The sequence below is a fragment of the Crocodylus porosus genome, unplaced genomic scaffold (assembly GCF_001723895.1).
Source record: "Crocodylus porosus isolate Cpor-Errol unplaced genomic scaffold, CroPor_comp1, whole genome shotgun sequence".
In the NCBI taxonomy this organism is placed as follows: domain Eukaryota; kingdom Metazoa; phylum Chordata; order Crocodylia; family Crocodylidae; genus Crocodylus; species Crocodylus porosus.
The window spans coordinates 2,933,497-2,949,710 of record NW_017728946.1 but is presented as its reverse complement, the minus strand read 5'-3'; the positions used below and the strand labels follow the sequence as shown (position 1 = coordinate 2,949,710).

At 46.4% G+C, this 16,214-nt stretch overlaps 1 protein-coding gene across 2 annotated transcripts in view; it reads right to left on the bottom strand.

Moving 5' to 3' along the window:
- SAMHD1 (SAM and HD domain containing deoxynucleoside triphosphate triphosphohydrolase 1) overlaps positions 1-16,214 on the bottom strand; it is a 92,986-nt gene that overhangs the window by 45,628 nt on the left and 31,144 nt on the right. For both annotated transcript variants that reach the window (XM_019550751.1, XM_019550750.1), the window contains exons 3-4: positions 11,422-11,494; positions 10,442-10,602 (exon numbers count right to left, since the gene is read on the bottom strand). In XM_019550751.1, coding sequence (XP_019406296.1) covers positions 10,442-10,602; positions 11,422-11,494 — 234 coding nt within the window. The remainder of the gene's footprint in view (positions 1-10,441; positions 10,603-11,421; positions 11,495-16,214) is intronic.

Below are 16,214 nucleotides of genomic sequence, written 5' to 3'. Positions count from 1 at the left end.
AGACCTGGGCAGAGGCCTGGAAGCTTTCTAGGTCTCTGATCTCATTCTGTGGCTATAGGTGCCATCACTGGCCTTTGCATGTATCAGGCCTCAAAGTAGAGGATGAACAAGAGGTCACTGTATTCATTGCTATTGCCTTGATAGCATGATGAACACCCCAGCAGTGGGTAAGCTCATTTGCCCTGCAGACTGTCAACTTGGTAAGTTCACTCTCCCCTGTGCTCCCAAAGGGCTTGAAGAACTGTGGTGCATGCTTGGGAAGCCAAGGATAAACAGCCATGGGGTAAAGCAAGGGCCTCTAACTCCCACAAGGGCTGTGAAACACAGTGGGCCAGTTGAGGTGGGCAAGGTGGTCTGTTACCTTGGGACAACCTAATGTCCCTTGTCTGTAAAGACAGGATGCCAGCACTACAGCCAATGTCATCCTAATCCATCTGACCCCACGGCAGAGGTGGAACCTGTTCATTGCTGCACAAAGCAGTCTACTAGTCTTTGCTTGCCTTTTACTCAGGGTGCATCAATAAAGCTTTTCTTAGTGGATACTGATAGCTGATGATTAACCAACCATATTGGCCAATGCTAATCCGATAACCAATATTTACTAATAATACAAAGCATTTTAAACTATTTACATAAATAAACCTTTTTTTTTTGTTTGTTTTCCCCATAAATTAACTTTTTGAGGAAGGCAGTGACCACCTTATTCCCACACGTCGCCCCCTCACCCACAGCTCCTACCCACATCTCTGCTCCCCAAGCAGCCCATGTTGCCATCCAGGGCAGGTCAGGTCAGGGCAGGGCAGACTCTAGCATGGACAGCAGCAACAGGTGCATTTGGAGCCCCAGAGCATACTGCTGCCTCAGTGCTAGTTGGCCCCATGCAGCCAAGCCCCCGCAGCCACTAGGGAGAAGCCACTTTTGCAAGGGTACATGGTGCCTGGCATAGGTGCCCAGTCTCTTGGCTTAGGGGTTTGCCTGCTGGGTACAAAGCCAGCAGGCAAACTGTTGTAAATTCAAGCCTTTGTGTTGACCCAGAGTCCCCCTAGCAGGGGCATGCAAGAAAATTTTTTAGAACTAGAATTCTTGAGACGGCTCTCAAAGGCAGCATGCTCAAAGGACCTGGTTATCATAGGTGACCTAAATTACTCAGACATCTGCTGGGAGGAGTAGTCGGCCAGGTCTGCCTGTTCACATAGGTTTCTAACCTGCATACAGGACCTGCACCTAACACAGGAGGTATGCAGTCCCACTAAGGAAAATGCCTTACTTGACTTGGTGCTGGCCACAGAAGAGGACTTGGTGGGGCATCTGCAGGTACAAGGTAACCTAGGAGATAGTGACCACCTGTTGATAGGATTCACTATCTGGCGTAAGGTGGGAAAGATAACTAGTAGGACAGAACTGCTTGACTTCCAGAAGGACAACTTCAATGAGCTCAGGAGATTAGTTACAGTGAGACTGAGGGATAATAACATTGGTGAGTTGGGAGTCCAGGAAGGGTCGGAATTCCTCAAGGGATTGATCCTGCAGGCACAGAAGGGTACCATCCCAGTACACAACCCTCTTGGCTGAGTAGGGAAATGCAGGAGAGCCTACAGGGGAAAAGAGAGGCTGACAGGCAGTAGAAGCAGGGGGCAGCCACCAAGGAGGAGTATACCTGCTTGGCTCATGCTTGCAGGAAAGCAGTGAGGAAGGCCAAAGCAAAAACAGAACTCAGGCTGGCAACTAAGATTCAGGGTAACAAAAAGTCCTTCTTTAAGTACATAGGGAGCAAAAAGGTGGCGCAGGGTAACATAGGGTGCAGGGTAATACAGGATGGACTAGGGCAACTTGTAACAGATAGCTCAGCTTTGTCCATCCTCTTAAACAATTTCTTTGCATCTGTGTTCCTGGTTACAGAGAAAAACACACCTCCCAACAAGACTTTTGTCTAGATTGAGAGAGATACCAATCAATTGGAGTGAAGGGGCACTTGGAGGGGTTGGACGTATTAAGTTGGCAGGCCCCAATGATCTTCACCCAAGGTGTGGCAGGACACTGTTGGTGCCTGCCACTTTAAATGCTGGGTCAGGCATCTAGCATGTGCCTGATGGTGGCAGCCATCTTCAGAACCTAATATATAAAGGCTACAGTCTGCTGCTGCCAGCTAAGGCAGAAACATCGCCTAGCTGAGCTGCAGCAGGAACAACCAGAACGAGCTTATGGGGATGGCTAGGAGGCTCTTGGTCTCGGGCATGACCTAAAACTGCACCCTGCTGGGGATGGGTGGCCTGTTGGGGCCATTTCCTCAGGAAATGCCAGGCCAGTTACCACCACGGTGAAAGGCAGGTAGGGTTGCCTTAATAACCCCAGCCCCCACAACCAGGTGGGTTACCCCATAGTAAAGCCAAGAAAGCGGACCTGTGTGAGGGAGTGGGCTAGATGCTCAAGAAGCATGACTTGAGGTACCCTCGACTGGTCAATGCTGAGGCCAGGACCAGAAGGGTCAAAAGGGAGGGAGCTAGGTAGCCCAGAATGAGGGCAGAGTAGGCTGCCTGATAGGAGGGATCCAGTTGGGGTCCAGACTGAAGGATCATGGGGCCCAGTGTGGGGGTGGAGACTGTAAGAACTGTGATGCCATCTGCGAGGCATGGGCTGCAGTGTAGGGGAGATCACAACCACAGATCGCACCCCCTGGCATCGATGCATGTAATGGACAGTCTCCAACATTTTATCACCCATTTTGAGAACAGCAAATTAGTGGCAGGCAATACCAGGCAGACTACCCCACAGAGACAGGTGGGCGGGCCGGCATGAGACTTGGCCCCGAGAGCTGCCCCCTGTCAAACAAGGGTACTAAAGGAATTGACTGGGGTCATAGCGAAACCACTGACACAACTGTTTGAGTGCTTGTGGCACTCAGAACAGGTCCTAGAAGACTAGAAAAGGGCCAGTGTGGTCCCTATTCTCAAGAAGGGGAGAAAGGAGGACCCGGGTAATTATAGGCTGGTTAGCCTCATATCTATTCTTGGCAAGACCTTAGAAAAAATCATTAAGGATCACATTTGCAGGGGGCCAGTGGGTAATGCAAAGTTAAGTGGCAACCAGCATGGGTTCACAGCAGGCAGATCCTGCCTGACTAACCTGGTCTCTTTTTATGAACAGGTCACAAAGTGCTTAGATGAAGGAGCAGAGGTAGATGTTATTTACTTGGATTTTAAAAAAAGCTTTCGACAATTCTTACAATTAGCTGTGATGTGGATTTTTTCAGTCAGGTGGGTGGAAAACTGGCTTATGGGACGCACTCAGAGAGTGGTGGTGGATGGGTCTGTTTCTACCTGGAGATATGTGGGCAGTGGGGTCCCCCAAAGCTTAGTCCTTGGACCAGTAACATTCAACATCTCCATCAGCGATTTGGATGTGGGTGTAGAAAGCACTCTGTCCAAATTCGCAGCTGACACCAAACTATGGGGTACAGTAAACACACTAGAGGAAGGAGCAAATTCAGGAGGATTTGGACAGACTGGGGAAGTGGGCGGATCAGAACAGGATGCAATTTAACAAAACATAAGCGGCAAAGTGCTGCACCTGGGGAGAAAGAATCACCAATACACCTACAGACTGGGAAGTACCATTCTATGTAACACAGCAGTGGAAAGGACTCTCGGAGTCATAGTCGATGCAAAAATGAATGCGAGTCGCCAATGTGATGAGGAAATAAGGCAGGCTTACTGCACTCTGTCCTGCATTGGTAGGTGCATCACGAACAGGTCTAGGGAGGTGATACTTCGCCTCTATGCAGCGTGGGTGAGACCGCAACTGGAGTACTGCATCCAGTTTTGGGCTTTGCATGCCAGAAGGAATGCGAATAACCTGGAAATGTTCAGAGGAGGGCTACTCATATGGTTGGGGCCTGCAGGTAAGATCCTCTGAAGACAGACTGAGGGACCTGACTCTCTTCAGCCTTCACAAGAGAAGGCTGAGAGGTAATCTTGTGGCTGTCTACAAATTCATCAGCGGGGGTCAGCAGGGAATAGGGGATGCTCTGTTTACCAGGGTGCCCCTTGGGGTTACTAGAACAATGGCCATAAACTGAAAGGAGAGTAGATTTAGATTGGATATCAGGAAGAAATTCTTTACAGTGAGGGCTGCTAAAATACGGAATGGGCTTTGAAGGGAGTGGCACTTTCCTTTGCCTTGTGTCCTATTGAATGCTTGTAATAAACACTCATTTGCCAGTTTAGAAAAAAAGGCAAGGTTCATCTTTTTATCTAGGGTCATTGCTTGTTTTTGCCTATGTGGTAAATGTCTTGATACTGAATTTTATCTTTAGAGGCCTTGCAGCAAACGTGCTGAATGTCTTGGTTTTTTGAAAATTATCTCTAGAGGCCTAAAAAGTTAACCTAAAAGTGACCCGTGGGCAAACATTCCATGAGATCGAAACCTAGGGGATTTTGGAAGGGAGGTGGCAAGAGGTCACAGCGGTGATGTGGAAAATTTCCCAAAGATGACCCAGGAAAGGCATCTGTTGGGTAAAAGATCCAAGCCCAAATTTGGGAGTAGTGACAGGTTTGGGTAGGAGGGGCCCACGACAGCAACTCACCCATTAAAAATTGTAACCTACAGTCCCAATTTGGAGGTAACCTCACTTGCAGGAAGAATCACAAGTGTAGGCTGTATCAGACTGATCACTTGAACCACCCTCTCCGTGAACAAGAACTCCTGTTCACGCTGAAGCCGCAGAGCGCCCGAATGGGACCAAAGAAATGGGACTTGTTCCTATCACTGCTGAAACCAACCCTAAAACCATAACTAAAGAATGAAAGTATATCTGGGGATTTGGTTTCTCGGAATTCTAGGTTTGTAAGTATACCATGAGAAATAACCTTTACTTGTAATTGTAGTTGTTTTTGTAATAATAATTCTTATAGCATTGTTTGGGAAGGATTTCTTAAAGCTAAGCAGTGTTATATGCGTAGCAAGGAATTTTAAAATAAAATTGTGTTGTATGAATTAAGTGTGCAATCATTGTGAAATCGTGCAATCAACCAAATACTCCCCCAGGCAGGCGCATCAAACAAATCAGTAAATTGTGTGGGATCTTTCTCTATTCCATAACCTACTAGAGACACCTTGCAGGTGTTCAAAAGGAGATTAGACAAGCACCTGGCTGGGGTTACTTGACCCCAGCACTCTTTCCTGCCCAGAGCAGGGGTTCAGACTCAGTGATCTAATAGGTCCCTTCCAACCCTCGAAATCTATTAAGTCTATGAGTGGAATGTCCCTCAGCACCTTACCCCACCTGCAAGCAGCCCAACATCTCCATGGCAGCCCTGGTGCTTAGGACCCTGCTGCACCACGCAGCATTGCCATGGCAGCAGCAGGAGACAGTAATGGTTCATTTGTTGCTGAATGCAGCACCCCAAGACTGCTTCCTGGTGCCCACCCCCATTCACTGGGACATGTAGTCTGCTGCAGCCTCAGGCCAGCGGCAAGGCACAGGAACCAAACTACACTCACCAGGGTGCTCTAGCCGTTATTATTGGCTGTAATTGTTGTCTACAACAACCAAATAACCCAACAGATGATAACACCATTCCTCCTTTTATCAGTGCCAATACAATGACTAACCATTATACTGGTGCACCCCTAACTTTTACTGCAAGAGATGATGGTCCTAGATGACTTTCACTTGTAAAGAGGGCAGACATGCTACAATAGCTCTTCAGTACATTTGGCTCTTCCCTGGAACATCAGGGAACACCTAATAGTGTACCTCACTACTCCTAAAACAACCTTGCACAGTTGGACTGGGACACCATAAGGGGTATGATCGATTTGTGTCTAGCTTGACTGTCAGCCAGTAGTGGCAAAGGGTGCAGACAAGACGAATGGCTCAAAACACACAGCTTGAGAATGCAAACAGAGAAAGCAACCCCTCCCCCAACAGCTCCTGCCTTTAGAGTATCAGCAGACTGCTGCTGTGAAGAACCCAAAATGGTAGGAGAGCTGTATGTGGTGTGCTGAAGAATTGTGGGGAAGAAGCCCCAAACTTTTAGCAGTGGAAGGTGTACCACTACCTCTTCCCCACCTCCCCATACCTACCCTCATGGATTCAGTATCCCCAGCCCACCCCATGACCCATACCTGACCTCTGTGAAATGGTCCTGGACTACACAAACTTGGTTTGCTAGGATGGGGGATGAAAGGGAGTTTGGATTGACTCTGAAGTCTGGCATTAGCATTTAGAAGAGTCCAGGACAGTACAAGTAATGCTGTGGCCATATACAGGGGAACCCTGAACTGCCATGGTGGTCTGCATCAAGCAAAAGACTGGATGATTTAAAAGCCACTTGTTTTCTCCTTTCCTTGTTCACTGGCTTGCAATGTATTGTTTGTAATAAAGTGCCCATATCTCTCTATAACAACCTGCTTGTACATAAGTGAAGGCCATGGCAGCTACTTTCTCAGGGTAGGAATCAAGACAAAAAGCTGAAGGTTATGGCAAATGGGGTGGTGCATTGTAGTAGTAGTTCTTTGCCTTGGGTGTGAAGCCAGGACTAGTCTCTTATCTCAGGCTCTGGGTGTGAGGTCAGGTACACCAGGGAGTGTCCCCATAGCTGTGCACTACTGCTTCTGTGTTTTTGGTTGGTGGATGAATGAGCATTAGGTGGGCAATTACCTTAAAAGGTGTCAATCACCACCTAACTTAAAAGGAATCTACAACACAATGACAGTTCGTAGTAAGTGGTGACTGCCACTTATCCCCAAGATTTGTGCTGTTATGGGTTGGGTCTTCTGGGGCACTGGGTCCATGTCTGGAAATGGCCGGCTGAGATACTGAACAAGGGTGAAAGGCAGGTAGTTCCAGACCCTCGCTGTCCAAGGCTGGGTCCATTTCAGAGTCTGTACAGCTCATCAGGATAGCTGGAAAGTCCATGTGGCTCAGGCGGATGGCCAGGTTAAGTCTGCAGTCCAGTTTGAGGGCTATGGGTCTTTGATCACAGTCATGTCAAAGTCCTCATTGCAGTCCTGGGCAGTGGTGTGGGTCACCATGTTAATGAAATTTTCAGACATGACCAATGTTGTTAACTGTGAAGATGCAGAACAGTTCCACATATTGGGTGCATGGGACCCTAGGTGAGCCTGATACACAGCTGCCATTCCATGGCCTCACAAACTGCTGCCTCATTACCTTGCACTTGTTCTGACATTGGGCCCAGTCACAGTCATGTCCCTAGGCTGCCATTTCCTTTGGGACTTCTTCCCAGACTGCCCTGTTTTGATGGCTTAACTGGAGAATCCACTGGTTCTTAATCTCATCCCAGATGGTGATGAGATCCATTACCTCCTCCCTGGTCCAGCTGCTGCCACGCTTGTTCATGACACTGCACTCATCAGATTGCAATGCCATGGTAGAGGGAAGATGGATGGATGTGTTGGGATATGGAAGTATGAATCTGCCTCAGCAATTGGTGAGTGGGTCCAATGACCTCCCTGAGAACCAGATGTTAGGTAAACAGAAGTCCCATGGGGTTGCTGGCATTCAGAGCGTGCCCCAGTGCTAATCTTGGGTGGGTAGTGAGCATGAAATAGCTGGCAAGTCACCATGCAGGGTGATTAATAGGTTGCGGCAGACACCAGGGGCCTGACATCTCTGGGAAGTTGAGTTCTGCGATGAGGCTCAGGGCCACAAACAGTTCAAGGGGGGCTTGGACTGGGGCTGAAGTGGTGCCTGTGGGATGCCTGAAGAACTGATCAGCCCACTTGTCCCATGATCTCATAAGACAAAGGTTTAGAAGTCCAACATAAAAGCAGAGAACAAATTATTAGTATCTCTTATCCTGCAAATCTTATTGGGGTTTCGTACTGTGTCAAGTGATGAGGACATGAGAAAACATTTTTTCCATAGGAAGGGCAATGCCTGTTAGTAGCCCTAATGAGGTGTTTACATGGGAGTGAAAGCCATTGCAGCTACTTTCATGCATGTGGTGGGGAGAAGGTAAAGGGGACTTGAATGGAATGACCTGTGCCCTGAGATAGAGGAGTGGAATGAGGATTGGATAAACCACCATTTTCTGTGATTGCACTGACTAAATTAGCATCTCAAGCTGTGAGAAAAAGGGGAGGTAGCAGTGACTGGACAAGCCACTGTATTCCTTGGCACGATCCAGGGCTTTATCTGAAGTTCTGGGAGTGAAGCCCCCTCTATGTGACAACTGCAGCCTGACCAGTGTCACATACAGGGGGAGGATTATCTCCTTGGACCTGCTTGAGATGCATCTGTGGGTGCATGACAAGATACGGTTGGCCTTCCTCCCCCCACTGTCGGCCCATGTTCATTTTGGCATCAATAATGACTCCAAGATCCTTTTCTGCCTCTGCAATGACGAGAAGGGAGTTCCCCAGCCTGTAGGTATGCTGCTGGTTTTTCCTCTCCAGGTGTAGTACCCTGCACTTGTCAGTGTTGAAACCCATCCTGTTCTCATCTGCCCACCCCTGTAACCTGTTATGGATGCACCTCCATAAAATAGTAGAGGATCCTAATCATCCAATCTAATTGATCTGGTACTACCCTAAAACATACCCCACAATGGAATGGAATGCGTGCCAGAGTGGGAAAGGGGACACGGTGAGGCAATATCCAAGCTTGGCCCTCGGGTTCCACTGTGAGCATTTCAGCTTCTTATCTATCGTCAGCTGTACCCCAGCCTTTCCTTACCCTACCTGTGAACTGCATTTCACAATGGTGCCCTGGCTTTGCATGTTTACTGTTCACAGTTGTGAGGTAGTTCCTTTTGAAGTTTTGATCCCTTCTGGGATGAGGAGGAGGGCAGCTTTGCTGCTGACAGGGACCTTGCATAGGCCAGAGCAGGCTGTGAGCCAGTGTTGCTGATCCAAGGCAATAGGGCCAGCCATGATGCCGCATACCTGGGAAGGCCAGAGGACACCAGCTGCTAGCTGTCCGAGTCAAAGTCCATCTCCAAGTCCGTGCAGCTCTCTTAAGACAGCCTGAAAGACAGTAACCTTGTACATCTTCTAGGTCATCACTGTGGTCATCTATAATGGCTGTGTCCTTTCTGGCATCGGAATCTGCATCACTGTCTTGGGCAATGCGTGTTGCAGTCATGATGCAGAAAAGCAGAAATGCGTCATAGAAGGCGCATGTAACCTTGCATGCTGGACCTTCATATGCCACTGCATCAGTACCTTGTCTTTGGATGAGCATTGGTTCCAATCATGGTCATATCCACAGGCTGTCATTTCCAAGGTGATTGATTCAAAGACTGCCTGGTTTTAGTGGCCTGAACAAAGAGCACGGTGGTTCCTCATCTCTCCACTATTTCCTTCCAGGTCCAAGAGTCACTGGATGTCAACAGAAAGGCTATTGTTGAAAAATGCAGTGGATGGATGGATGCAGGTGGATGGGTCTGAGGATATCACCAATTGACAGATGTCTGGTGGGTGGCTGTGTCCCCGGCTGTTCAGATAGATCTGATTCCAATGTGACCTGAAGTGGCTAGTGAGCATACAATGGCTGCAAGTCACCATGGAGGGCAATTAATAGGTGGGGGAGATGATCTCTACCCTGTCACTTCCAAGCAGTACAATTCAGCCACCAGGGCTACAGTGGCTGCCCCAAGTTCAAGATGAGCCAGGACTGGGGTAGAAGTGGTACACTGTGGAATACCTGCAGTACTTATTTGACAGCTTGTTCTGAGACAACCATTCAGACACTTCATGATGTCCCAGAAGAAATGGTTACTGTCTGCACCAAGCCATTCTATCTGACCCATGTGGCCCCTCCAAAAAACAATTATCACTGGTCTGCGGTGACTGCCCCTCTGAAAGCCAGCAGGTAATGTGGGTTTTCAGAAGTCACATGCCATCCAGGTGGGCTCTGTGCCTCCACTTCTGTGGGGCTCCTCAGCACTCTCTGGGAGCCTCACGTGGGGGTTGGGAGCCCTGCTGGGAGTAGCCTGGCAGCTGCTACCCAGAGCCAGGGCTGGCTGTAGCCAGGAGACTGCAAACAACTGTGCCAGACTCTGAAGCCCAGGCATCAGCTCTGTACTGGCACGTTCACATGTGCCTTGGAGTAGGTGGTGGAGGAGTGGCCCGAGGCAGTGCAATCCTGGTCTCTTCCCCGCTGGCCGTGGCATGCCAAGCAAAATGGCCTCATGTGCCATGCTCGGCATGTGTGCTAGGGGTTGCCAACCCCTGTTTTAATGAGACAAGGGTGATAAGTTGAAAACCTCTGGTCTGAGTATTGATGAAGAACAGACAACAAAATCACTTCTGTAAGATACAGATCAATTCAAAACAGCCAAAAATATTTGTAGAACTGTCCCTTAACATCAGTGGAGGCAAGACTGGTGCCTGCAGTCACTTCACACAGGCAGAAGAGGCAGACAGAAATGAATAAAAATGGAAGAGATCTACATATAAATGAATACTGCCTTACCCCAGGGAATGTTCAAAGCGGTTATGCGACGCTCCTGGAAAAACAAAGTAAGTGCCACCCAGTTGCTTAATGTATCGCAGACGTTGAAACTGAGGCGTATCGATGATTCGAATGAGCAGAGGATGTATTTCAATATGACCATGAATAGGATCATTAAAAACCTAAAAGATTTTAAACAGTAATGAAATTAAGGTTCAAACATGGCCAACAAAGGGCATGAAAAGAGTTAGTACCTTTCCTTGATAAAGGATACCATATTAGCACAGTTAGTATGCAACTACCTACACATAATTCACAAAAAACCCTCAGAGATTTCAAATAGAAATCCATAGTGCTAAAAGCATTGTGACCTGTTGTGGTCTTTGTCAGTTCTTTGTAACAGACAAATTTCTATTATTTTTCCATAGTCAGAAAATGAGCGAAAGTTAAGAGGTGGCATTTTCTGAGGGGTCCGAGGGTCTTGAGTTTCAGTGGTGAAGGGTGGGGCCACCAGATCGCTCTGGTCAATCAGAGGCATGGGGAAGCCCACCATGTTCTGCCCATGAAATGGCTGCAGAGCCCTTCCCATTCTGCCCATGAAATTGGCGAGTATCCACCTTGAAGTTGTTAGGTCCATAGCTATCATTCAGTTAACACATGCTGAAAGTGCACATTTATTTTGCTATGCAGACATCCCCTAAGCACGCTTTGTAATACGGTAGCAAATAGGACCTGAAAAAGTTAAAAATGTTATTTCACTTACTGGAAAAGCTTCTGCTGCAAAATATTGCAAGTATAGAACTGGAACCCAGTATTCCTATATCTTCCTGTGCCTATTTTTAAATCACTTGAATATTGGCTCCCCAACAATAAAAATCACAGGCTATTTGTTTCAGTGTAAATATTCAAAGGTTGTTTGCCCCACCATATCTGAGAAATTAAGAACACATAAAACCCTGAAAGTTTAGTACCTAACACCTGATCCAGAATATTGTATTTACCTTCATTTCTTCAGCATAATGTTGTCCCAATTTGCTCAGGCAAGCAAGCAATTTCAGTCTCAAGTCCTGGGGTCTGGATACATTAAGAAGATTTTAGACATCAGTCAAATTCATCAGATATTTTCCTTTACAACTTATAACGTATGTGGTATTATTTATGCAAATTCACATTTTTCTCAACTCTTATTGTCTATAGGGGCATTTGTTGTTCCTTCTTTAAATAAGTGAGAAGACAGAGTACTTATATAACTATAAAACTATTTGCAGTCAATAAAGGTTATTAAATGAGCTAGTTATGCAACTCAAAAGATTAGCACCAATACATAGTAACATCATCCACTTATCTCTCAAGAAACTCAACTTGATTACAAGCAGTTTTAAAAACTAAAATTTAAAAGATGACAGTCCAAATAAGGTTATAACTGATGTCTGAAATGAAATCACACCTGAGCCACGTGCTTTATATTAAAGGCAACTCAAAAAGAAGGGTCAAAATTCTAAACGGGGAGTATTTCCAGCAATTTCTTCTGCAAACATCACTCATTTTTGTACAAAAAGAAGCATATAGAAAATTCAATGCCTTAAAGGGTTACTGTGTAAAGTTGAAAATCAAATTCACTCTTACAAATCTTTTATACTTTAATGCAAGTTCAACACTATATTAACTATTTTATATATATATAATTACTAATTCCTGTTTAATATATCTTTAGTTAGTAAAGGTGTTCTGCTGCTGATCAAACTTCTCCTTAGGACAATACATATAAATTTAGAATAACAGAATGTCATTTAATTTATATGACTGTAAATAATGTACAATGACAATTTACAAAGTTTGCTTCTATTCCTTTGCCAGTCACCCCATGCACTAAGTTCAGTTTTGCAGAAATTTCACATTGTGAAACATTATTCAAAAACACCTGCTGGTACCCCTCACTCCCCACAGACCTGCTGGTGCCCCTCACTCCCCCCCCCCACTCCCCTAGATCTACTGCTGCCCCTCACTCCTCCCCGTCAGGGAAAAGGGTTGACCAGCTACTGCGTAGCACCCATACACCGAAGGGTGTGCTCATACACCCAAGAGCACTGGCCACATCCCATCTCTGGGCTTGTTCCCTAGCCGCGATCAATTCAGCACAGAATGAGGGAGTGTTAGAATGTGAATTTATTGCTCTGCAGAGGGGCCACTCAGTGTCACAAGGACAGAGAGATCCCCCAAACTGTGTTTACAGCTTGGTATTTATACATTAAGCATTACATTGTTGCGCGCGCATCCTGGGTTTTTCCACTTGCTCTTACCAAGTTATAAAATACGGTATAGAACAAGCTTGTTCTGGTTGAGACTGGTTCTGCAGTTTGCACATTTTGCTTACTGTCGCAAGAGGCAAGCTTAGGGGAAAAGGGTCATCTGGTTTTTAAGGGTCATCTGTTTTTTTTATGATTGTTTTTCTCTTACACTCCCCACAGCCCCTCCTGGTGACCCTTTCATTCCCCCCCCCACAGGCCCCCAGCTCTGCTAGTGCCCCTCACTCCCTCCCCCACCCACAGCCCCTCATCCCTGCTGATGCCCCTCACCCTCCACCCCTGCTGGAGGAGGCTGCCAGGGCTATAGAGCCAGGGACCTGGGTTTGCAGCCCTGTCCCCCTCAGCAGTGCCTGAGCCTCAGCTGCAACTTGCAGGTGGTAGCAGCCTGGTGTGCGTGTCCCCACCCCTGTAGGCTCAGGTGAGGGGTGGATCCAACTCCCCACCACTGCACACACTCTCAGGGGAGTTGGCGAGGGTGGGGGGACACATGCACCTCAGATCAAGGCAGAGACGGGGGTTGGTGCAGCCAGCTCACGCAGGCTCCCCGCCCTGCTGGCCTCCTCCGGGGCATCCGCAGCCCAGCAGATGTGACCTGGTGCTGCAGAACAGAGTGCGCCTGTGCAGGGAAGCTCCTTACTGTTGCATGCTCCATGCTGCCCTGGAGAGGCATCTCCTGCCTGCACAGCAGCAGTGCAGGATTGTGCCCCTCGCTGCTGCCAGGTGGACAGGGGATGTCTCGCCAAGGCAGCGCAGAGCTCATAGTGGCAAATTTACCCATGCAGCCCCGTTCTGCCCTGCAGTGCTGGTTCACACCTGCAAAGCTGTGGAAATCCTGAGGGTGGGCAGCAGGGCGTGAAGCACGGCGGGAGGATCAAGCCCACAGTGGGCAGCCCACGCCTGCACACAGATCTGGGGGCACTGAGGTGCCACTGAGCAGTACCTGCCCTAGATAGTTGTCTCAACCTACACTGGGCACAACAGCAACAAGACCAGGCAACTAAACAATCCCAGTTCTTTGAGCTTTTCCGCAAGGATCCTGTTTTTTTCCTGTTTAAAAACCCAATATTCTCTGATGGAGGGCCCAAAATTCTCTGATTAAGTCCCCCAAAATCTATGTTTTTCCACAATTAAAATGAAACGCCACTATGTGTGTGTGTCAGTTGAACACAATTTTTTTTTTATTACATTTACAATTTTAAAGCATTTTGGAAGCCTACCAGTGCCTCACTTTTAATTCAGCAAACACACAGAGCAGTGTCTCATTTCTTTTCTTGAACTGGGGAAGTTGGAAGTGTTTGTATAAGATCTGTTAGTTCTAGTAGCCTGAAGTAGTCAGAACAATGCCTAATCAGAAAAAAACCCCAAAAAACCAAAAAACTCGTGTGTGGCATCATAGTGAAGTTCAAGCCACTGAAGGAAGGAAGAAAGTTGGCAGATGTAAATATTGCAGGCAGAAGTATGCTAACAATACAGCAAGAATGAAAAACATTTAACAACATGTAGAAATGGTCCTGAAAGACTACAAGCCATATACAGAAAGCTAATATGCCAAAGTGGTAGAACAACAGCATCTACTTCAGGAATCCCATGCAAGTAAACAAATTAATATGTTAAACAACACACAGTAGATCAGCATCAGTTTGTTTTAAAACATTCTAATTTTAAGAGCTGTTAATGCAACTCTGGATTATTATTTATTTAAAATATTTGCATCCTGCTTTTCTGCTTGCACTAAGCACCCAAAGTGGCTTAGGCTTAACAATATATATTTTTAAAATTACATAATACTGTAGATAATCATTTCAACCCAGCAGAGTGAGCTTAGTCTTCTGGCTGATGACAGAGGCCAGGCTATACTTCCCTTTGGTTCTGCAGTCTCAGGGCAACTGAGCAGCAAGCTGAGCAGCAGTGTTCTCTCTCGCAGGGAGGGGGGAAGCAGGCTCCCTGCCACTTCTCCTTCTGATGAATGAGGCCAGACTAGAATAGGCTAAAATAAAAATCTTTTCCCCCTTTTGTTGCAGGAACTTGGTAGGCTCAAGTGAAATAGCAGATGTGCAAAAAATGGAAAATGAAAATGTTGAGCTGCCAAGTCTAGCGGAAGCAGCAGCAGGATACTCACTTTCAAGATCACTGTTACCAGATATGCTATCCACCATGAGTAGGTATTCAAGACAGTCAAGCTTTTTATCAAGCTTTCTGGATAAAATGTCAAAAGAAGATCAAGAAAAAGCAGATGAGACATTAGCTCAAGCTATATTTGCAAGTGGTACACCTCTTTCCATAACTGAAAATCAATATTGGAAGAAACATTAGAAACTAATTTGCCCATCATATAAATTACTGTCACGTTATCTCTTATCACATTCTCTCTTAGAGAGTATGACAGAGTTCAAACAATGGTTATTCAAAGGATTGGTCAAGCAGAAATCACTGACTGATGGCAGATGGATGGACTGATATAGAAGGAAATCTTTTATTGAGCATTATGTCAGCAACACATGAACCAATATTCCAGAAAGCAATTGCTACCAAATCTTCTTGTCATACAGGTGACTACATAGCCAAATTACTGAGTGAAGAGATTGAAAGTGCAGGTCCCTCCAGGGTACAAGCCCATGTAACTGATAATGTGAGTAACATGAAACCTGCATGGCAAATATTAAAGGCAAAGTATCCTCATTTAATAGTATTTGGCTGTCTTGTTCATGGATTGAATCTTCTGGCAAAGGACACAGTAAGTGTAAATACAGTGAAGACAATACTGGCAAACTGCAAAGCGATTGTGAAGGTATTCAACAATCATCATGTTGCTAATCAGAATTTGAAGAAACTACCAAAAGAAAAGGAGGGGAAGAAAAGTGCACTTTTATGGCCAGGAAAAACTAGATGGGGCTCAACTACGAAGTGTTTACAAAGTTTGCTGCGCACAAAGAACTGTTTGCAGTGTGCTTCAATAGATGACAGTATCCCAGATTATTCCTGTGAACATTCATAAGCATATTTTTGATAACAATGGGTTCGAGTTCAAGGAGCATTTGATTCGCTACTACAAGTTTCAGAAACTTGAAGGAGACATGCCAAGCCTTTCAAATATTCCAGAGATATTCCAACAATTGAATGAAAAATCTAACTGAGATTTTGCCTTCTTCACCTCTATCCAAAAACGAAGAAGTAGTAGCAAAACAAATCTACCAGTCTACTACAGACCTCCCACCCAAAGCCAAGAGCTTGACCAGGAGTTTCCCTGGAAACTGGCTGAGGCCGCATGCTCCAGGACCATGGTTGTCATGGGTGACTTCAACTACCCAGACACCTCGTGGGAGGATCACTCAGCAAAATCCAAGCAGTTGCAAAGCTTCCTACCATGCGTGGATGACCTCTACCTGACCCAAGAAGTCTATGGGCCAATGAGAGGTAAAGTGCTGATCGACCTGGTACCGGCAACTGGGGACGACCTAAATCAGCGACCTAGTGATCGATGGGAAGCT